This window comes from Pseudophryne corroboree, chromosome 10 (assembly GCF_028390025.1).
Source record: "Pseudophryne corroboree isolate aPseCor3 chromosome 10, aPseCor3.hap2, whole genome shotgun sequence".
NCBI lineage: Eukaryota > Metazoa > Chordata > Amphibia > Anura > Myobatrachidae > Pseudophryne > Pseudophryne corroboree.
The window spans coordinates 209,847,353-209,864,648 of NC_086453.1; the positions used below are offsets into that span (position 1 = coordinate 209,847,353).

The window sequence follows — 17,296 nt, forward strand, 5'->3', positions numbered from 1 at the left end:
GCAGTCTACCCCAGTGTCTCCGGTGCTTCCAGCATTAACTGCTGCACAGCTTCCAGCATTCTCAAGCAGCTTCTGGACTTTAATTATTATTCTCAAGTTCCTGGAATCATCAGCGTCCTCAGTCACCGTTTACTACTTTGCAAATCACCAGTGTCTTTAATTATTATTTTCAAGTTCCTGGAATCATCAGCGTCTTCAGTCACCATTTACTACTCTGCAAACCACCAGTGTCTTTAGTTATCATTCTCAAGTTCCTAGAATCATCAGTGTCTCCAGTCACCGTTTGCTACTCTGCAAACCATCAGTGTCTTTAATTGTTATTTTCAAGTTCCTAGAATCATCAGTGTCTCCAGTCACCGTTTACTACTCTGCAAACCACCAGTGTCTTTAGTTATCATTCTCAAGTTCCTGGAATCATCAGCGTCTTCAGTCACCGTTTACTACTCTGCAAACCATCAATGTCTTTAATTGTTATTTTCAAGTTCCTAGAATCATCAGTGTCTCCAGTCACCGTTTACTACTCTGCAAACCATCAGTGTCTTTAATTGTTATTTTCAAGTTCCTAGAATCATCAGTGTCTCCAGTCACCGTTTACTACTCTGCAAACCACCAGTGTCTTTAATTATTATTCTCAAGTTCCTCGAATCATCAGCGTCCTCAGTCACCGTTTACTACTTTGCAAATCACCAGTGTCTTTAATTATTATTCTCAAGTTCCTGGAATCATCAGCGTCTTCAGTCACCATTTACTACTCTACAAACCACCAGTGTCTTTAGTTATCATTTTCAAGTTCCTGGAATCATCAGCGTCTCCAGTCACCATTTACTACTCTGTAAACCACCAGTGTCTTTAACCATTATTCTTAAGTTCCTTAACTCATCAGCATCTTCAGTCACCATTTACAAGTCTGCAAATCACCAGTGTCTTCAATCATCATTTACAAGTTCCTTAACTCATCAGCATCTTCAGTCACCATTTACAAGTCTGCAAATCACCAGTGTCTTCAATCATCATTTACAAGTTCCTTAACTCATCAGCATCTTCAGTCACCATTTACAAGTCTGCAAATCACCAGTGTCTTCAATCATCATTCACAAGTTCCTTAACTCATCAGCATCTTCAGTCACCATTTACAAGTCTGCAAATCACCAGTGTCTTCAATCATCATTTACAAGTTCCTTAACTCATCAGCATCTTCAGTCACCATTTACAAGTCTGCAAATCACCAGTGTCTTAAATCATCATTCACAAGTTCCTTAACTCATCAGCACCTTTAGTCACCGTTCACAAGTTTACAAATCATCAGTGTCATCCTGTGTTCCAGTTACAGTGCAATCCTGCAACCCTGGTACGTGCATACTCTACCACAGTCTACATCATTCTCATGTACTCACAGTTTCCTGGCATCCCATGTCCCCTCAGTTTTCCCTTTGTGTTCTCTAGTTATTCCTGCTTTATATTTATTGTTTACAGTTGTACGTTGCTTTAATAAACTAGTTATTATTCCGTGAACCTCAGTCCCTGCTAATATGTTTTCACACTGGAAGATCCAAACGAATTCTGACACCTGCTAGGCGTGCTTATCCAGGCCCCTCTCTCCAGTCCTTTCGTGTGGCCACATTCAGGGGCAGAGCCAGAGGTGCTTCTAACGCTGCCCGAAGTAATCGAGGTAAACCACGCAGACCAGTGGCCGCAGGGTTCCCTGGAACAGGGTTCAGGCTCTACCTCTGCCAAGCCCTCCGTGTGATGTTTGGCCCCAGCTTCAAGGGGAATTTCAGGTGGATGCTTGCCTCAAATATTTCAGCCATATTTGGGCGGCATCCTGCCGGGATCCTTGGGTGAGAAACCTAATCTCCCAAGGATACCAGTTGGAGTTTCAAGAGCTCCCTCCCCTCACAGATTCTTTAAATTAGGCTTGCCAGCTTCACCTGCATCATGAGTTGCCTTACTGGAGGCCATCCGATGGCTGCAACAAGCACGGGTTATTGTTCCAGTCCCCCCTCTACTCAGAAAAAAGGGCTTCTATTCCAGCCTGTTCGTGCAAGCTACTGCCTGTTCGTGCAAGCTTATGCATTAGGTCGACAGGGACAATAGATCGACATGGTCATTAGGTCGACATGTACTAGGTCGACAGGTCAAAAGGTCGACATGTTTTGTTTTTGTTGTGTTTTTTTTTGGGGCGTCATTTTCTTCGTAAAGTGACGGGGGGCCCCAATTAGTGCACCGTGTCCCCTCGCATGGCTCGCTTCGCTCGCCATACTTCGGGCAAGGTTACCGTTCCAATCGTAGTCCACGTGGATCGTTAAGTATGAAAAAAAGAAATAAAAAAAAATGTGAAAAACTCAAACCTAATGATCATGTCGACCTAATGCATGTCGACCTTCAGTGGTCGACCTAAGCTGTGTCAACCTAACGACTGTATCCCGGAGTAGTTTTACCTCACACCATCTCCATCACATGGGTGTTCGTTGGACTACAACATGGGGGAATGACGCTTCATCTGCAATGCCTCAATGCAAGGATGACGTTGCAGGGGATCAGTAGAAGACCTCTGGAACCCCCTGGGCTGCTTTCAATCTGCTCTGGATCGTGAGATTCAGCTCGGATGACATTACACTTTGTTTTCATTTAAATTATCTCTCATACTTTCCTTCTTTTCGTTCTCTAAGCCTATTGTTCTGGTGGACTGTCAGGTTGGGTGAGTGAGGATATATTGATGCTATTGTGTCATTGGTATTAAGAGTTCATTTTTACCACTGCAGGTTTTCTTTTTCATTTGGCACTGTGGTGTGATGAGTATCAGTATATTATAGTGTTGTGTTGGAGGTTCCATCATACTTTACTACATTTAAAGGTATAATACTCCACTGTGCCATCTTCAACTTCCTATGTACTTACCTTTTCTGCTAACTACTGTAGTTTCAACATCCTGGTAGCACATTTGATCTTCTCTCCCATCTTTGTAATGCAATCTGGCATGAGCAAAAAGTCCTTCCTCAATTGAGAACCGGGTACACGCTAATGCATCAGACGCAGGTTGTAACAATGTACCACACAATGTGTACCTGCAATTGCGCATGCAGGGCTGTGGTTCATCGCATCTTCCCGTTGATGTACTGCACATCAGTTTGGATCATGCCATGAACAATAGCATGCCGACAACACTCCCCTCATACAACGGATTGTGCAGTGTGTACGGCGGTGCAATGTATCGTTACATACATCATTCTAGTGAGTACCTAGCTTAAGCCACTCTACTAGTTTGCAAGTTTTCAGCCATCTTTAATAAACTAGGTATCAGTGGTGAAATCTACTTGCAAGTAAGACAACTATCAACTGTAATGTTTGTGAATCAAAATAACAATCCCACAGAGCAGGGTAACTCTCATAGTGATCAATATGCTTCAGCAACCATTGAAAAAAAAGTTGCTATCAGGTTGTAAGCTTGCCAGAGCTCACAAAAAAATGAGAAAAAAAAGGAAGGAATTTAAATTGCGGGTGAAAGCTTAAGTATTAAACACAAAATAAGCGACAAAGTAAAATTGATTTGTACTGCCACATTCTACAAAGTCACTAAGAGACACTAGTCATCAAAAGTGACCAATTAATATACACAGTACCAACAAGGTTAAATCATAACTCTACAAAGACTTTGTAACTTATTTTTTTATTAATATGTTACCTTTGACCAGTCAGTCAAAATAATATATATTCATTCTGGTACACCACCTCAAGATCAGTTTAATTCAACAAACTGATGAATTTCAGCTGCTGTATGTACTTCTTGTGCAATACTTTACTGTGGGGGTCATTCCGAGTTGTTCGCTTGCAAGCTGCTTTTAGCAGCTTTGCACACGCTAAGCCGCCGCCTACTGGGAGTGAATCTTAGCTTCTTAAAATTGCGAACGAAAGATTCGCAATTTTGCGATCAGACATCTCTGAGCAGTTTCTGAGTAACTCGAGACTTACTCGGCATCTGCGATCAGTTCAGTGCTTGTCGTTCCTGGTTTGACGTCACAAACACACCCAGCGTTCGCCCAGACACTCCTCCGTTTCTCCAGCCACTCCCGCGTTTTTCCCAGAAACGGTAGCGTTTTTTCACACACACGCATAAAACGGCCAGTTTCCGCCCAGAAACACCCACTTCCTGTCAATCACATTACGATCACCAGAACGAAGAAAAAATAAGAATTTACTTACCGATAATTCTATTTCTCATAGTCCGTAGTGGATGCTGGGAACTCCGTAAGGACCATGGGGAATAGCGGCTCCGCAGGAGACTGGGCACAAAAGTAAAAGCTTTATGACTAGCTGGTGTGCACTGGCTCCTCCCCCTATGACCCTCCTCCAAGCCTCAGTTAGGATACTGTGCCCGGACGAGCGTACATAATAAGGAAGGATCTTGAATCCCGGGTAAGACTCATACCAGCCACACCAATCACACCGTACAACTTGTGATCTGAACCCAGTTAACAGTATGATAAACGTAGGAGCCTCTGAAAAGATGGCTCACAACAATAAACAACCCGATTTTTGTAACAATAACTATATACAAGTATTGCAGACAATCCGCACTTGGGATGGGCGCCCAGCATCCACTACGGACTATGAGAAATAGAATTATCGGTAAGTAAATTCTTATTTTCTCTGACGTCCTAGTGGATGCTGGGAACTCCGTAAGGACCATGGGGATTATACCAAAGCTCCCAAACGGGCGGGAGAGTGCGGATGACTCTGCAGCACCGAATGAGAGAACTCCAGGTCCTCCTCAGCCAGGGTATCGAATTTGTAAAATTTAGCAAACGTGTTTGCCCCTGACCAAGTAGCTGCTCGACAAAGTTGTAAAGCCGAGACCCCTCGGGCAGCCGCCCAAGATGAGCCCACTTTCCTTGTGGAATGGGCTTTTACAGATTTTGGCTGTGGCAGGCCTGCCACAGAATGTGCAAGCTGAATTGTACTACAAATCCAACGAGCAATCGTCTGCTTAGAAGCAGGAGCACCCAGCTTGTTGGGTGCATACAGGATAAACAGCGAGTCAGATTTTCTGACTCCAGCCGTCCTGGAAACATATATTTTCAGGGCCCTGACTACGTCCAGCAACTTGGAGTCCTCCAAGTCCCTAGTAGCCGCAGGTACCACAATAGGCTGGTTCATGTGAAACGCTGAAACCACCTTAGGGAGAAATTGAGGGCGAGTCCTCAGTTCTGCCCTGTCTGAATGAAAAATTAGGTAAGGGCTTTTATATGATAAAGCCGCCAATTCTGAGACACGCCTGGCTGAAGCCAGGGCTAACAGCATGACCACTTTCCATGTGAGATATTTCAATTCCACAGTGGTGAGTGGTTCAAACCAATGTGATTTTAGGAGACTCAACACTACATTGAGATCCCAAGGTGCCACTGGAGGCACAAAAGGAGGCTGTATATGCAGTACCCCTTTGACAAACGTCTGAACTTCAGGCACTGAAGCCAGTTTGTTTTTGGAAGAAGATTGACAGGGCCGAAATTTGAACCTTAATGGACCCTAATTTTAGGCCCATAGATAGTCCTGCTTGCAGGAAATGCAGGAAACGACCCAGTTGAAATTCCTCTGTAGGGGCCTTCTTGGCCTCACACCACGCAACATATTTCCGCCATATGCGGTGATAATGTTTTGCGGTTACATCCTTCCTGGCCTTGACCAGGGTAGGGATGACTTCATCTGGAATGCCTTTTTCCTTCAGGATCCGGCGTTCAACCTCCATGCCGTCAAACGCAGCCGCGGTAAGTCTTGGAACAGACAAGGTCCCTGCTGGAGCAGGTCCTTTCTGAGAGGTAGAGGCCACGGGTCCTCCGTGAGCATCTCTTGAAGTTCCGGGCACCAAGTCCTTCTTGGCCAATCCGGAGCCACGAGTATAGTTCTTACTCCTCTCCGTCTTATGATTCTCAGTACTTTGGGTATGAGAGGCAGAGGAGGGAACACATACACTGACTGGTACACCAACGGTGTTACCAGAGCGTCCACCGCTATTGCCTGAGGGTCCCTTGACCTGGCGCAATATCTGTCTAGTTTCTTGTTGAGACGAGACGCCATCATGTCCACCTTTGGTTTTTCCCAACGGTTTACAATCACGTGGAAGACTTCTGGGTGAAGTCCCCACTCCCCCGGGTGGAGGTCGTGTCTGCTGAGGAAGTCTGCTTCCCAGTTGTCCACTCCCGGAATGAACACCGCTGACAGTGCTGTCACATGATTTTCCGCCCAGCGAAGAATTCTTGCAGCTTCTGCCATTGCCCTCCTGCTTCTTGTGCCGCCCTGTCTGTTTACGTGGGCGACTGCCGTGATGTTGTCCGATTGGATCAAAACCGACTGACCCTGAAGCAGAGGCCTTGCTTGACTTAGGGCATTGTAAATTGCCCTTAGTTCCAGGATATTTATGTGAAGAGACGTTTCCATGCTTGACCACAAGCCCTGGAAATTTCTTCCCTGTGTGACTGCTCCCCAGCCTCTCAGGCTGGCATCCGTGGTCACCAGAATCCAGTCCTGAATGCCGAATCTGCGGCCCTCTAGAAGATGAGCACTCTGCAACCACCACAGGAGAGACACCCTTGTCCTTGGAGATAGGGTTATCCGCTGATGCATCTGAAGATGCGATCCGGACCATTTGTCCAGCAGATCCCACTGAAACGTTTTTGCTTGGAATCTTCCGAATGGAATCGCTTCGTAAGAAGCCACCATCTTTCCCAGGACCCTTGTGCATTGATTCACTGACACTTGTCCTGGTTTCAGGAGGTTCCTGACTAGCTCGGATAACTCCCTGGCCTTCTCCTCCGGGAGAAACACCTTTTTCTGGACTGTGTCCAGAATCATCCCTAGGAACAGTAGACGTGTTGTTGGAATCAGCTGCGATTTTGGAATATTTAGAATCCACCCGTGCTGACGTAGCACCACCTGAGATAGTGCTACTCCGACCTCTAACTGTTCCCTGGACCTTGCCCTTATCAGGAGATCGTCCAAGTAAGGGATAATTAAGACGCCTTTTCTTCGAAGAAGAATCATCATTTCGGCCATTACCTTGGTAAAGACCCGTGGTGCCGTGGACAATCCAAACGGCAGCGTCTGAAACTGATAATGACAGTTCTGTACCACAAACCTGAGGTACCCTTGGTGAGAAGGGTAGATTGGGACATGGAGATAAGCATCTTTGATGTCCAGAGACACCATATAGTCCCCTTCTTCCAGGTTCGCTATCACTGCTCTGAGTGATTCCATCTTGAATTTGAACCTTTTTATGTAAGTGTTCAATGATTTCAGATTTAAAATCGGTCTCACCGAGCCGTCCGGCTTCGGTACCACAAACAGCGTGGAATAATACCCCTTTCCCTGTTGTAGGAGGGGTACCTTGATTATCACCTGCTGGGAATACAGCTTGTGAATAGCTTCCAATACTGCCTCCCTGTCGGAGGGAGACGTTGGTAGAGCAGACTTCAGGAACCGGCGAGGGGGAGACGTCTCGAATTCCAATTTGTACCCCTGTGATACTACCTGCAGGATCCAGGGGTCCACTTGCGAGTGAGCCCACTGCGCGTTGAAATTTTTGAGACGGGCCCCCACCGTGCCTGAGTCCGCTTGTAAAGCCCCAGCGTCATGCTGAAGACTTGGCAGAAGCGGGGGAGGGCTTCTGATCCTGGGAAGAGGCTGCTTGCTGCAGTCTTTTTCCCCTTCCTCTGCCCCGGGGCAGAAATGAGTGGCCTTTTGCCCGCTTGCCCTTATGGGGACGAAAGGACTGAGTTTGAAAAGACGGTGTCTTTTTCTGCTGAGCGGTGACCTGGGGTAAAAAGGTGGATTTCCCAGCCGTCGCCGTGGCCACCAGGTCTGATAGACCGACCCCAAATAACTCCTCCCCTTTATACGGCAAAACTTCCATATGCCGTTTTGAATCCGCATCACCTGACCACTGTCGTGTCCATAAACTTCTTCTGGCAGAAATGGACAACGCACTTACTCTTGATGCCAGGGTGCAAATATCCCTCTGTGCATCTCGCATATATAGTAATGCATCCTTTAAATGCTCTATAGTCAATAATATACTGTCCCTATCCAGGGTATCAATATTTTCAGTCAGGGAATCCGACCAAGCCACTCCAGCGCTGCACATCCAGGCTGAGGCGATTGCTGGTCGTAGTATAACACCAGTATGTGTGTATATACCTTTTATGATATTTTCCAGCTTTCTATCAGCTGGTTCCTTGAGGGCGGCCGTATCAGGAGACGGTAACGCCACTTGTTTTGATAAGCGTGTGAGCGCCTTATCTACCCTAGGGGGTGTTTCCCAACGCGCCCTAACCTCTGGCGGGAAAGGGTATAATGCCAATAATTTATTAGAAATCAGCAGTTTTTTATCGGGGGAAACCCACGCTTTTTCACACACTTCATTTAATTCATCTGATTCAGGAAAAACTATGGGTAGTTTTTTCACACCCCACATAATACCCTTTTTTGTGGTACTTGTAGTATCAGAAATGTTCAAAGCCTCCTTCATTGCCGTGATCATGTAACGTGTGGCCCTACTGGACATTACGTTTGTCTCGTCACCGTCGACACTGGAGTCAGTATCCGTGTCTGGGTCTGTGTCGACCATCTGAGGTAACGGGCGCTTTAGAGCCTCTGACGGTGTTTGAGACGCCTGGACAGGCACTAACTGATTTGCCGGCTGTCTCATGTCGTCAACAGTTTTTTGCAAAGTGCTGACACTATCACGTAATTCCTTCCATACGACCATCCAGTCAGGTGTCGACTCCCTAGGGGGTGACATCACTATTACAGGCAATTGCTCCGCCTCCACATCATTTTCCTCCTCATACATGTTGACACAATCGTACCGACACACAGCACACACACAGGGAATGCTCTGATAGAGGACAGGACCCCACGAGCCCTTTGGGGAGACAGAGGGAGAGTTTGCCAGCACACACCAGAGCGCTATATATATGCAGGGATAACCTTATATAAGTGTTTCTCCCTTCTATAGCTGCTGTATATGTATTTTCTGCCAATTAGTGCCCCCCCTCTCTTGTTTTACCCTGATTCTGTAGCAGGACTGCAGGGGAGAGTCAAGGAGCCGTCCTTCCAGCGGAGCTGTGAGGGAAAATGGCGCTTGTGCGCTGAGGAGATAGGCTCCTCCCCCTTTTCGGCGGCCTTTTCTCACGCTTTTTTTAGGAAAACTGGCAGGGGTTAAATGCATCCATATAGCCCAGGAGCTATATGTGATGCATTTCTTTAGCCATATAAGGTTTAAAACATGTTTTATTGCGTCTCAGGGCGCTCCCCCCCAGCGCCCTGCACCCTCAGTGACCGGAGTGTGAAGTGTGCTGAGAGCAATGGCGCACAGCTGCAGTGCTGTGCGCTACCTTATTGAAGACAGGAACGTCTTCTGCCGCCGATTTTTCCGGACCTCTTCGCTCTTCTGGCTCTGTAAGGGGGCCGGCGGCGCGGCTCCGGGACCCATCCAGGCTGAACCTGTGATCGTCCCTCTGGAGCTAATGTCCAGTAGCCAAGAAGCCCAATCCACTCTGCATTCAGGTGAGTTCGCTTCTTCTCCCCTTAGTCCCACGATCTCGGCCAGGCACAAAAATCTAACTGAGGCTTGGAGGAGGGTCATAGGGGGAGGAGCCAGTGCACACCAGCTAGTCATAAAGCTTTTACTTTTGTGCCCAGTCTCCTGCGGAGCCGCTATTCCCCATGGTCCTTACGGAGTTCCCAGCATCCACTAGGACGTCGGAGAAAACCGTGAGTAAAATTCCTAACTGCATAGCAAATTTACTTGGCGCAGTCGCAGTGCGGACATTGCACATGCGCACTAAGCGGAAAATCGCTGCGATGCGAAGAAATTTACAGAGCGAACAACTCGGAATGACCCCCTGTGTTAGTCCCGTGCTCTCTCTTACGGAAACACCAGAGGGCCTATTAGCTGACTATAAATTCTGCTATATGAAAATATACAAATAAAGCACAATATACAAATTCCAAAGGAAGGTGAAGCAAAAGCAGAACGCAAATTATCCCCAATGCATTTTTGGATGTTAAAAACGGTCGGATATGACAGTTTACTGTATGATCGAAGGTCATTATCGCAGTATCCAATTAGAGGCCGTTTATAACAGGATAAGTGCCCGATCCCATGTGTGTTTGCTGCTCTGGTGGCTGCTTGTCAGGGATTATGCTACACGGGAGCATCATTTCTGATAAGTGCCGGCATCGGGGGAAGAGAACTCCGGCATTGGAGTTAATAGGATCGCCCCAGGTGAAGTGCCGCTGCTAATAGGATATCCCCCAAAGACTGTATTGCACAACTTTGCGCTGTGAAATGGGCAATTACGAAAAAGTTACAATTCACTGACTTTACCGATTTCTAGTCCAATCCATACAAAACCGTTCAAATACATTACATAGCGTAACTGTAAAATAATAAGCAATGTTACTGGCATACCTATTTTTAACGACTATACTGTCTTGATACAAGCGGTCATAAGTACAGATCTTCAGGTCAATGTTAGATTTTGGAACATACACAGGAACATCGATAGCAGCCCCAGTAGCTGTCACAGGAATCTGAAAAAAAGGAAACTGATGAAAATGCTAAAATAAAATATTGCTTGATTTGTAAGTTTACACAATGATAAGTTACACAATTGTAATGAAATATTCAGGCTAATGTATACTATTATTTCACAAGGAATTATTCACATAAATGATGAATTAGGTGACTTCACTGCGAGGTGATCTCTGACATTCCATGGGGTAACTGCGCAATTCGATACTTTGTGGGCTTATCCCCTAGCTAACTTTCACGCACAACATTGGTATGGGCGTTCTCAGATGCTGACTGGGATAATACGTTACACCAATGTCGCTCTAGCTCAATTCCCTCATGTAAGGCCCTTTCTAATATAAATTCTTAACTTAAGACTTACGCCCCCCACACTTGGTACGATGAGACCCAACGATGCGACCTACGATCCGAGGGCCGACATATCGGACGGTCCGTACACATGGGGTGTATCCGTTCCGATGGTCCACAATGTTAAGGTCGACACTCATAAGGTCAACCACGAAAGGTCGACACATGAAAAGGTTGACATGGCTTTTTTTTTTTTATTAGATTGGGAACGGTAACCTGTGCTGAGCGCAGCGGTAGCGGAGCAAGGCACCTTGCCCGCAGCCATGCAAGGGGATGTGGTACACTAATTGGGGTTCCTGGTCATGTTACAGAAAAAATAACACAAAAACAGTTAAAAAACCCATGTCGACCTTTTCACGTGTCGATCATGTGTCCATGTCGAACATGTCAATATTGACCAAAAGTGGTCGACCTTAACATTGTCGACCATTCATACCGGAACCCACATGGGGTGATCCGGTGCGCGACTGCCTGCTATGCCCCTTTCCCCCGCATAGCACTGCATGGGATCGTCAGCCGCATCACCTGACCTTTTGAAAAAGTAGAAAGGTCAGGCAAAGCGATGGACAACCCTACGGGAGTGCACAATGAACAATATCATGCATACACACAGAACGATATAGCAGTTTTATCGTTCCAATGCGTCGGATCGTCAGCTATATCATTCTGTGTGTGGGGACCTTTAGCTCATGACTTGGTCAGTCAGGGGATGCACCAATGGCTGTCAAACTTCCCAATTCTCTCTATTAAAGGCTTAGTACAAGAATTGCTGAGATTACATTCATGCTTACTGCTAGTATATATAACAAGCTTTTCTTATATGTGTATGATAGGACTTATTTTTCACCACACAGATGGTATAGAATATGTCTGTCTGACTCTCATAATTGCCCTAGATGTGCAAGGGAGTAGGCTGACCTTGATCACTGTTTTTGGGAGTGCCCAGTGGTCCAGGGCTACTGGATGCAGATGAGGCGGGAGGATGAGACCCACCTGGTCAATTGTGTTCCTTTTATTCCTGAGTTGGCTAAAAAAATGAGAGTTATGGTATACTTTTTTACTCTCTTTCTTTAAAGTTAATAGGGTCCTCAGGGAACATCGGGTTTTAGGTGGTGGTTGAGAGTCCAGGCACCAAACAGTTATGCTTTCAGCGTATCCCAGATTGCTCAGCTCCTCTCCCCTATATCCCCTCTTCCACGCTCAAGCATTCAGTTTTGTTAACCAGCTCAAAGCAAGAAGAGGAAAGGAGAGAAGAAAGATGTTAGGCACATAAGAACACATTCTCGCAAACAGGAGAAAGGAAACAGAGGCCAATGCCGTAAAAACCCAGAGAGGTCAGGTGCGTCAGGGTAGGCACCATGTGGACCCTATGAACTTCAAAGAAAGAGAGTTAATAAAGATAAGTCTACCATAACTCTTATTTTCTTCTTCAGGGTCCACAGGGAACATTGGGGATGTCCTAAAGTAGTATTCCAAGATAGGGAACGTGCCTGAGAGGATAAAAGAATCCGGCATCCAAAGGAAGCATCCTGTGAGGCGAATGTATCAAAGGCATAAAACCTAAGAAATGTGTGGATAGAAGACCACATAGCCGCCTTGCACAATTGTTCGGCAGACACACCACGGCATGCCGCCCATGAAGGTCCCACAGACAGAGTAGAATGGGCAGAAATTGAAGCTGGCACAAGAAGTTCAGCTTGAATGTATGCTTGTGCAATGACCATTCTAATCCATCGGGCCAGTGCCTGTTTATTAGCTTGCTTGGACTTGGAGGTCTTTGTAGTGTGTGTTTGTCTAAGAAACACCTGAACTTTTGCTTTTCCTTGAGGGTGAAAGGTACAAAAATTGGAGCTTTTGGCCCTATGAGTAGGAGTCGGGGCAAAAATGCTGTTTTGGCAGCAGCTAACGATGCCACAATCTTGTTGAGCTCTTCTCCAAACAGAATATCTCCCGTAAAGGGTAGAAATGTTTTCTATGACTTTAAATCCACTTTTCAAGAACGTAGCCAAATAATACGTCATGCCAACACAGAGGTTGCAGATGCCTTTGCTGCTAGAACTCCAGCCTCTGATAATGCTCCACCAATGTAAAAAGTCACTTTCTTAACATGGTCCAGGTACATTATGCATTCTACAGATATATCTGAATGCAGTTCCTCTTCAAATGCCTGTAACCAAGCTTCTATAACCTTTGCAGCCCATGAAGCTGCCACTGTAGGTCTATGAATAGCACATGTGAGAGAATAAATAGATTTGTGACAATGTTCTATTCGTCTATCCATCGGTTCCTTCAATAAGGAGATGATTGTGACAGGCAAGGTAGAAGTCATTACCAGACGTGTGACATGAGTATTCACTGGAGGCGGAGTTTTCCACTTTGCAAACACTTCTGTCAGGAGAGGATAGCGAGATAATGCCCGCTTAGACAAAGGGAACTTTTTACCAGGAGTGTTCCAGGGTTCCTGTCTAATTTCTGTTAGGTAAACAGAATGTGGAAACTCTGCTCTGACTATCTTTGGTCTCTTAAACACATCAGTTTTTTTTAACACCAGGTGTGGGTTCCTCCCTGAAAGTTGAAGAATTTTTAATAGCTTCAACTAAGGAAGGTACATCAACCATAATGGGAGCCTCCTCATCTGCTGCAAAGGAATCTGTGATGGAGAGAGCTGCATCCTCACCTTCCTCCTCAGATGACACATTTGAATCTCATAACACAGTGGATTGAGAAGAAGATGTAGCCTGTCTGTAGGAACCAGTGGCTGATTTATTCCCTGTCAGGCTGTTTTGCATAGTTAGAGTGAATTAGCTTTTGAACCTGATTCAACAGGATATCCACCCAGAGTGGATTTACTATGGGGACTATATTAGGTGGCAGTGACATAGGCAGGCCCATAGCGGGTGTAAGCCAGTCAACCAAAGTACCCAACAGTTGCGAAAAAGCAGCCCAAGGACGCTCCTGCATAGAAGCAGGAGTTGTGGTTAACACAGATGCCATCCTGTATAACATTCTCTGCAGATGACCCCGCACAGCAAACTCTACATAAGAGCTACACAGGGGATTCTGCTTTTTCGCGGCCCTTTTTGTTAGACATTTTAGCAAAACAATTAGGGCGCCCTTATATTCCGATATAGTATTATGTAAATACACAGAGTGTGGTATCTCCTATATATTAGGCCAGAGTAACTGTGTGGCTAATGCTGGGCGGAGTCATAGCAATGGGCATCTGCAGGGAGATACACCATGCCCTGTGCCAGCAGCAGACTCAGGAACAAGGTGTCCAGTGACACTACCAACCTACAGTATAGGGAGGTGACCACGCCTAGCCGGAGCAGCAGCAAGAGCCACTGACAGCATCTGCAGGGAGGGGAAAACCGCGGATACGGAGGGTCGTTAGCTGCAGACAGCAAGTGGCCGCCCGCAGCTCATTTCCCGGGTACATGGCTGGCGGATCACACCCACACCCCAGGCCAGGAGATGCTAGCTCATCCACCCCTATATGAGCACTTGCCGCAGACAGCCATGCAAGAACGGAATTCTCAACAATGGCCGCTGCTGGTTCGCAGGAGCTCCCTCCTTCTTCAGACTTAGACCGGAGCGTAGTAACCTCTTCCGCTGCTAAGAAAACCCTCTCTGCATCTCCAACTAGCCACCGCATCCCTTCACTGACAGTCCACATAGTTTCTGCATCTCCCATTCTGCCTACTCACCGCCACGGCCACTTTCATCTCTGTGGTGTCTCTTGCGCATGCGCATATCATACAGGCTTCCGTCATGCGCACACAGGACTGTGGGATGCCAGGAGGGAGGTTGGGCGATATGCTCCAGCGACAGCGCACAGATCACAGTGGCCGCGGCGTGGAGGAGGCGCAACAGGAGAGACAAAAACTATACAGGGACTGGGAGCATGGGACAGCGCCAGTCAGTAGGAGACGACGAACGGGGTCTTTCCACAGCATTACAGGTTAGTGCGTCCCGTCCTAGGGAAGACAGACTCATACCGTCACTTATCTGGACAATTCAAATTGTTGCCAGAGTCTCAAACAATGACTCACCTAATAACCTCTAATCACACTATTTGACTGTCCACAGCCTGCTGCGCCTATTACCCATCCACAACACCACACCCGCCCCTCCACCACCCTCAATACTGACCCACACATCACTCACCCACCTGAGGCACACACCCACATGCCCCTACCCCACCCACAGCACCCGCACCTCACACCGCGGCAACACCCTCACACCTACCCCTCCACCAAACACACCACCCCTACACCCTCTTTACCCCCACCTGCAGCACCACTCCTCCCACCCCTTCCACAACACAAACATGCACGCTCCCTACCCAAACCCCTGCCCACTCAAAGCCCCCACCCCATCCCCACCAAACAACCACCCACAACGCCTCCTGACCCGCTACCCCTTCCACAACACAAACTCAACCAACCCTCAAACAACCACAGATCTTCCAGGACCCCTACCCCACCCACTATAACACCCCACCCGCCCATTCAACACCTGCAGCACCGAACAAGCCCCTCCACCAACCAAGGGAACATCATACCTCCCCCCCCCCCCCCCCTCTACCGGAAAGCCCACCACTCCCTGCACCTAGGCCAACCGCCCACCCCACTCCTCCGCCCCTACCTTGCACACATCACCTACCAATACCTTCCCCCATCCACCCAACCTCTCCATGTGGTCCTCCCCCACCCATTGCACCTTCGGCTACCCTCCCCCATTCCCCTGTTCACCACACCCGCAAATCCCACAAACACAACACCTCCCAACCCCTCCCACATCCCCCACCCCTCCGGCCACAGCATATACAGACATCCTCCCCCTTCCACGGTCTAACCCGCAGCAGACCAGCCACCAATCACATCAGGAACCCCCTTCCCCCTCCACGGACCCCTCGCACCACCCACTCCACCAACCACAGTACCTCCACCACCCTCCACATGCCCACCACACCCCCACCCCTAAACATAAAATGTACAAACTCCATCCGTAGACCACACGCACCTGCACCTCCCCCACCAGCAGCACCTCAACACCATTTCCACTATCCACTGAACACTCTCTAAACCCACCCCTCCCTCACACACATCACCTCCGACCCCCCCCGCATCCCACCCACAGCCATCCCTCCAACACCCACATCATGTACATACCCCATTTGCAACACCACCTCCAGAAATCCATCAACCATCCACAGCCCCCGTTTGCACTTGCCCATCCACCACACGCACCACCCTACACACCATCCCTACCCGACAACAGTAACTACCTAAATCAAAGGTGAACTGCAGAACCGAAAGACACCTCCACCTCACTGCGCCCATCCCCTTTCAAACCCCCCCCTCCCACACACACTGAAATCCCATGAATAAGCACCGTACAAGCCCCTCCACCAACCAAGGGAACACCATACCTGACATCCTCCCCTCCCCAAAAATCCACCACTCCCTGCACCTAGGCTAACCTCCCACATTCCACTACCCCACTCCACTGCCCCTACCTTGCATACATCACCTACCAATACCCTCCCACCATCCACCCAACCACTCCATGTGGCCCTCCACCACCCATGGCACCTCCGGTCACCCTCCCCCATCCCCCTGTTCACCACACCCGCAAATCCTCCAAATACAACACCTCCCGACCCCTCCCACATCCCCCACCCCTCCGGCCACAGCATATACAGACATCCTCCCCCTTCCACGGTCTAACCCGCACCAGGCCATCCGCCACCCCTATCACATCAGGAACCCCCTTCCCCCTCCACGGACCCCTCGCACCCCCCACTCCACCAAACACAGTACCTCCGGTACCCTCCACACCCCCCCCCCAAAAAAAAAAAAAAACGTAGAATGTATAAACTCCATCCGTAGACCACACGCATCTGCATCTCCCGCACCAGCAGCACCTCTGCACCACCTCCACCATCCGCTGAACACCCTCTGAACCCACCACCCGCACCTACCTCACACACATCACCAATGAACCCCCTTGCCCCATCCGCATCCCACCCACAGCCAACCCTCCAACACCCACATCATGTACATACCCCATTTGCCACAGCACCTCTGGAAATCCATCCCACATCCACATCCCCACTTTGCACTCACCCATCCACCACCCTACATACCATCCCTACACGCTACCAGTAACTACCTGAATCAGAGGTGAACTGCAAAACGGAAAGACACCTCCACCTCACTGCACCGACCCCCTTTCAAAACCCCTACACACCCCAGGGTTGAGGGGGCGACGGCGTGTAGAGCGCGATGAATCCCCTAGTGTGACAATATACAGCCAATTATGTGCTGTGAGAAAAAGTCCTGAAAGCACCTGTGC

General features: G+C 48.1%; 1 protein-coding gene across 1 annotated transcript in view; it reads right to left on the reverse strand.

The window, feature by feature from the left end:
• The window catches only part of CFAP74 (cilia and flagella associated protein 74), a 741,155-nt gene that overhangs the window by 285,575 nt on the left and 438,284 nt on the right, over positions 1–17,296 (reverse strand). The window contains exon 21 of the mRNA XM_063943052.1: positions 10,466–10,587. Coding sequence (XP_063799122.1) covers positions 10,466–10,587 — 122 coding nt within the window. The remainder of the gene's footprint in view (positions 1–10,465; positions 10,588–17,296) is intronic.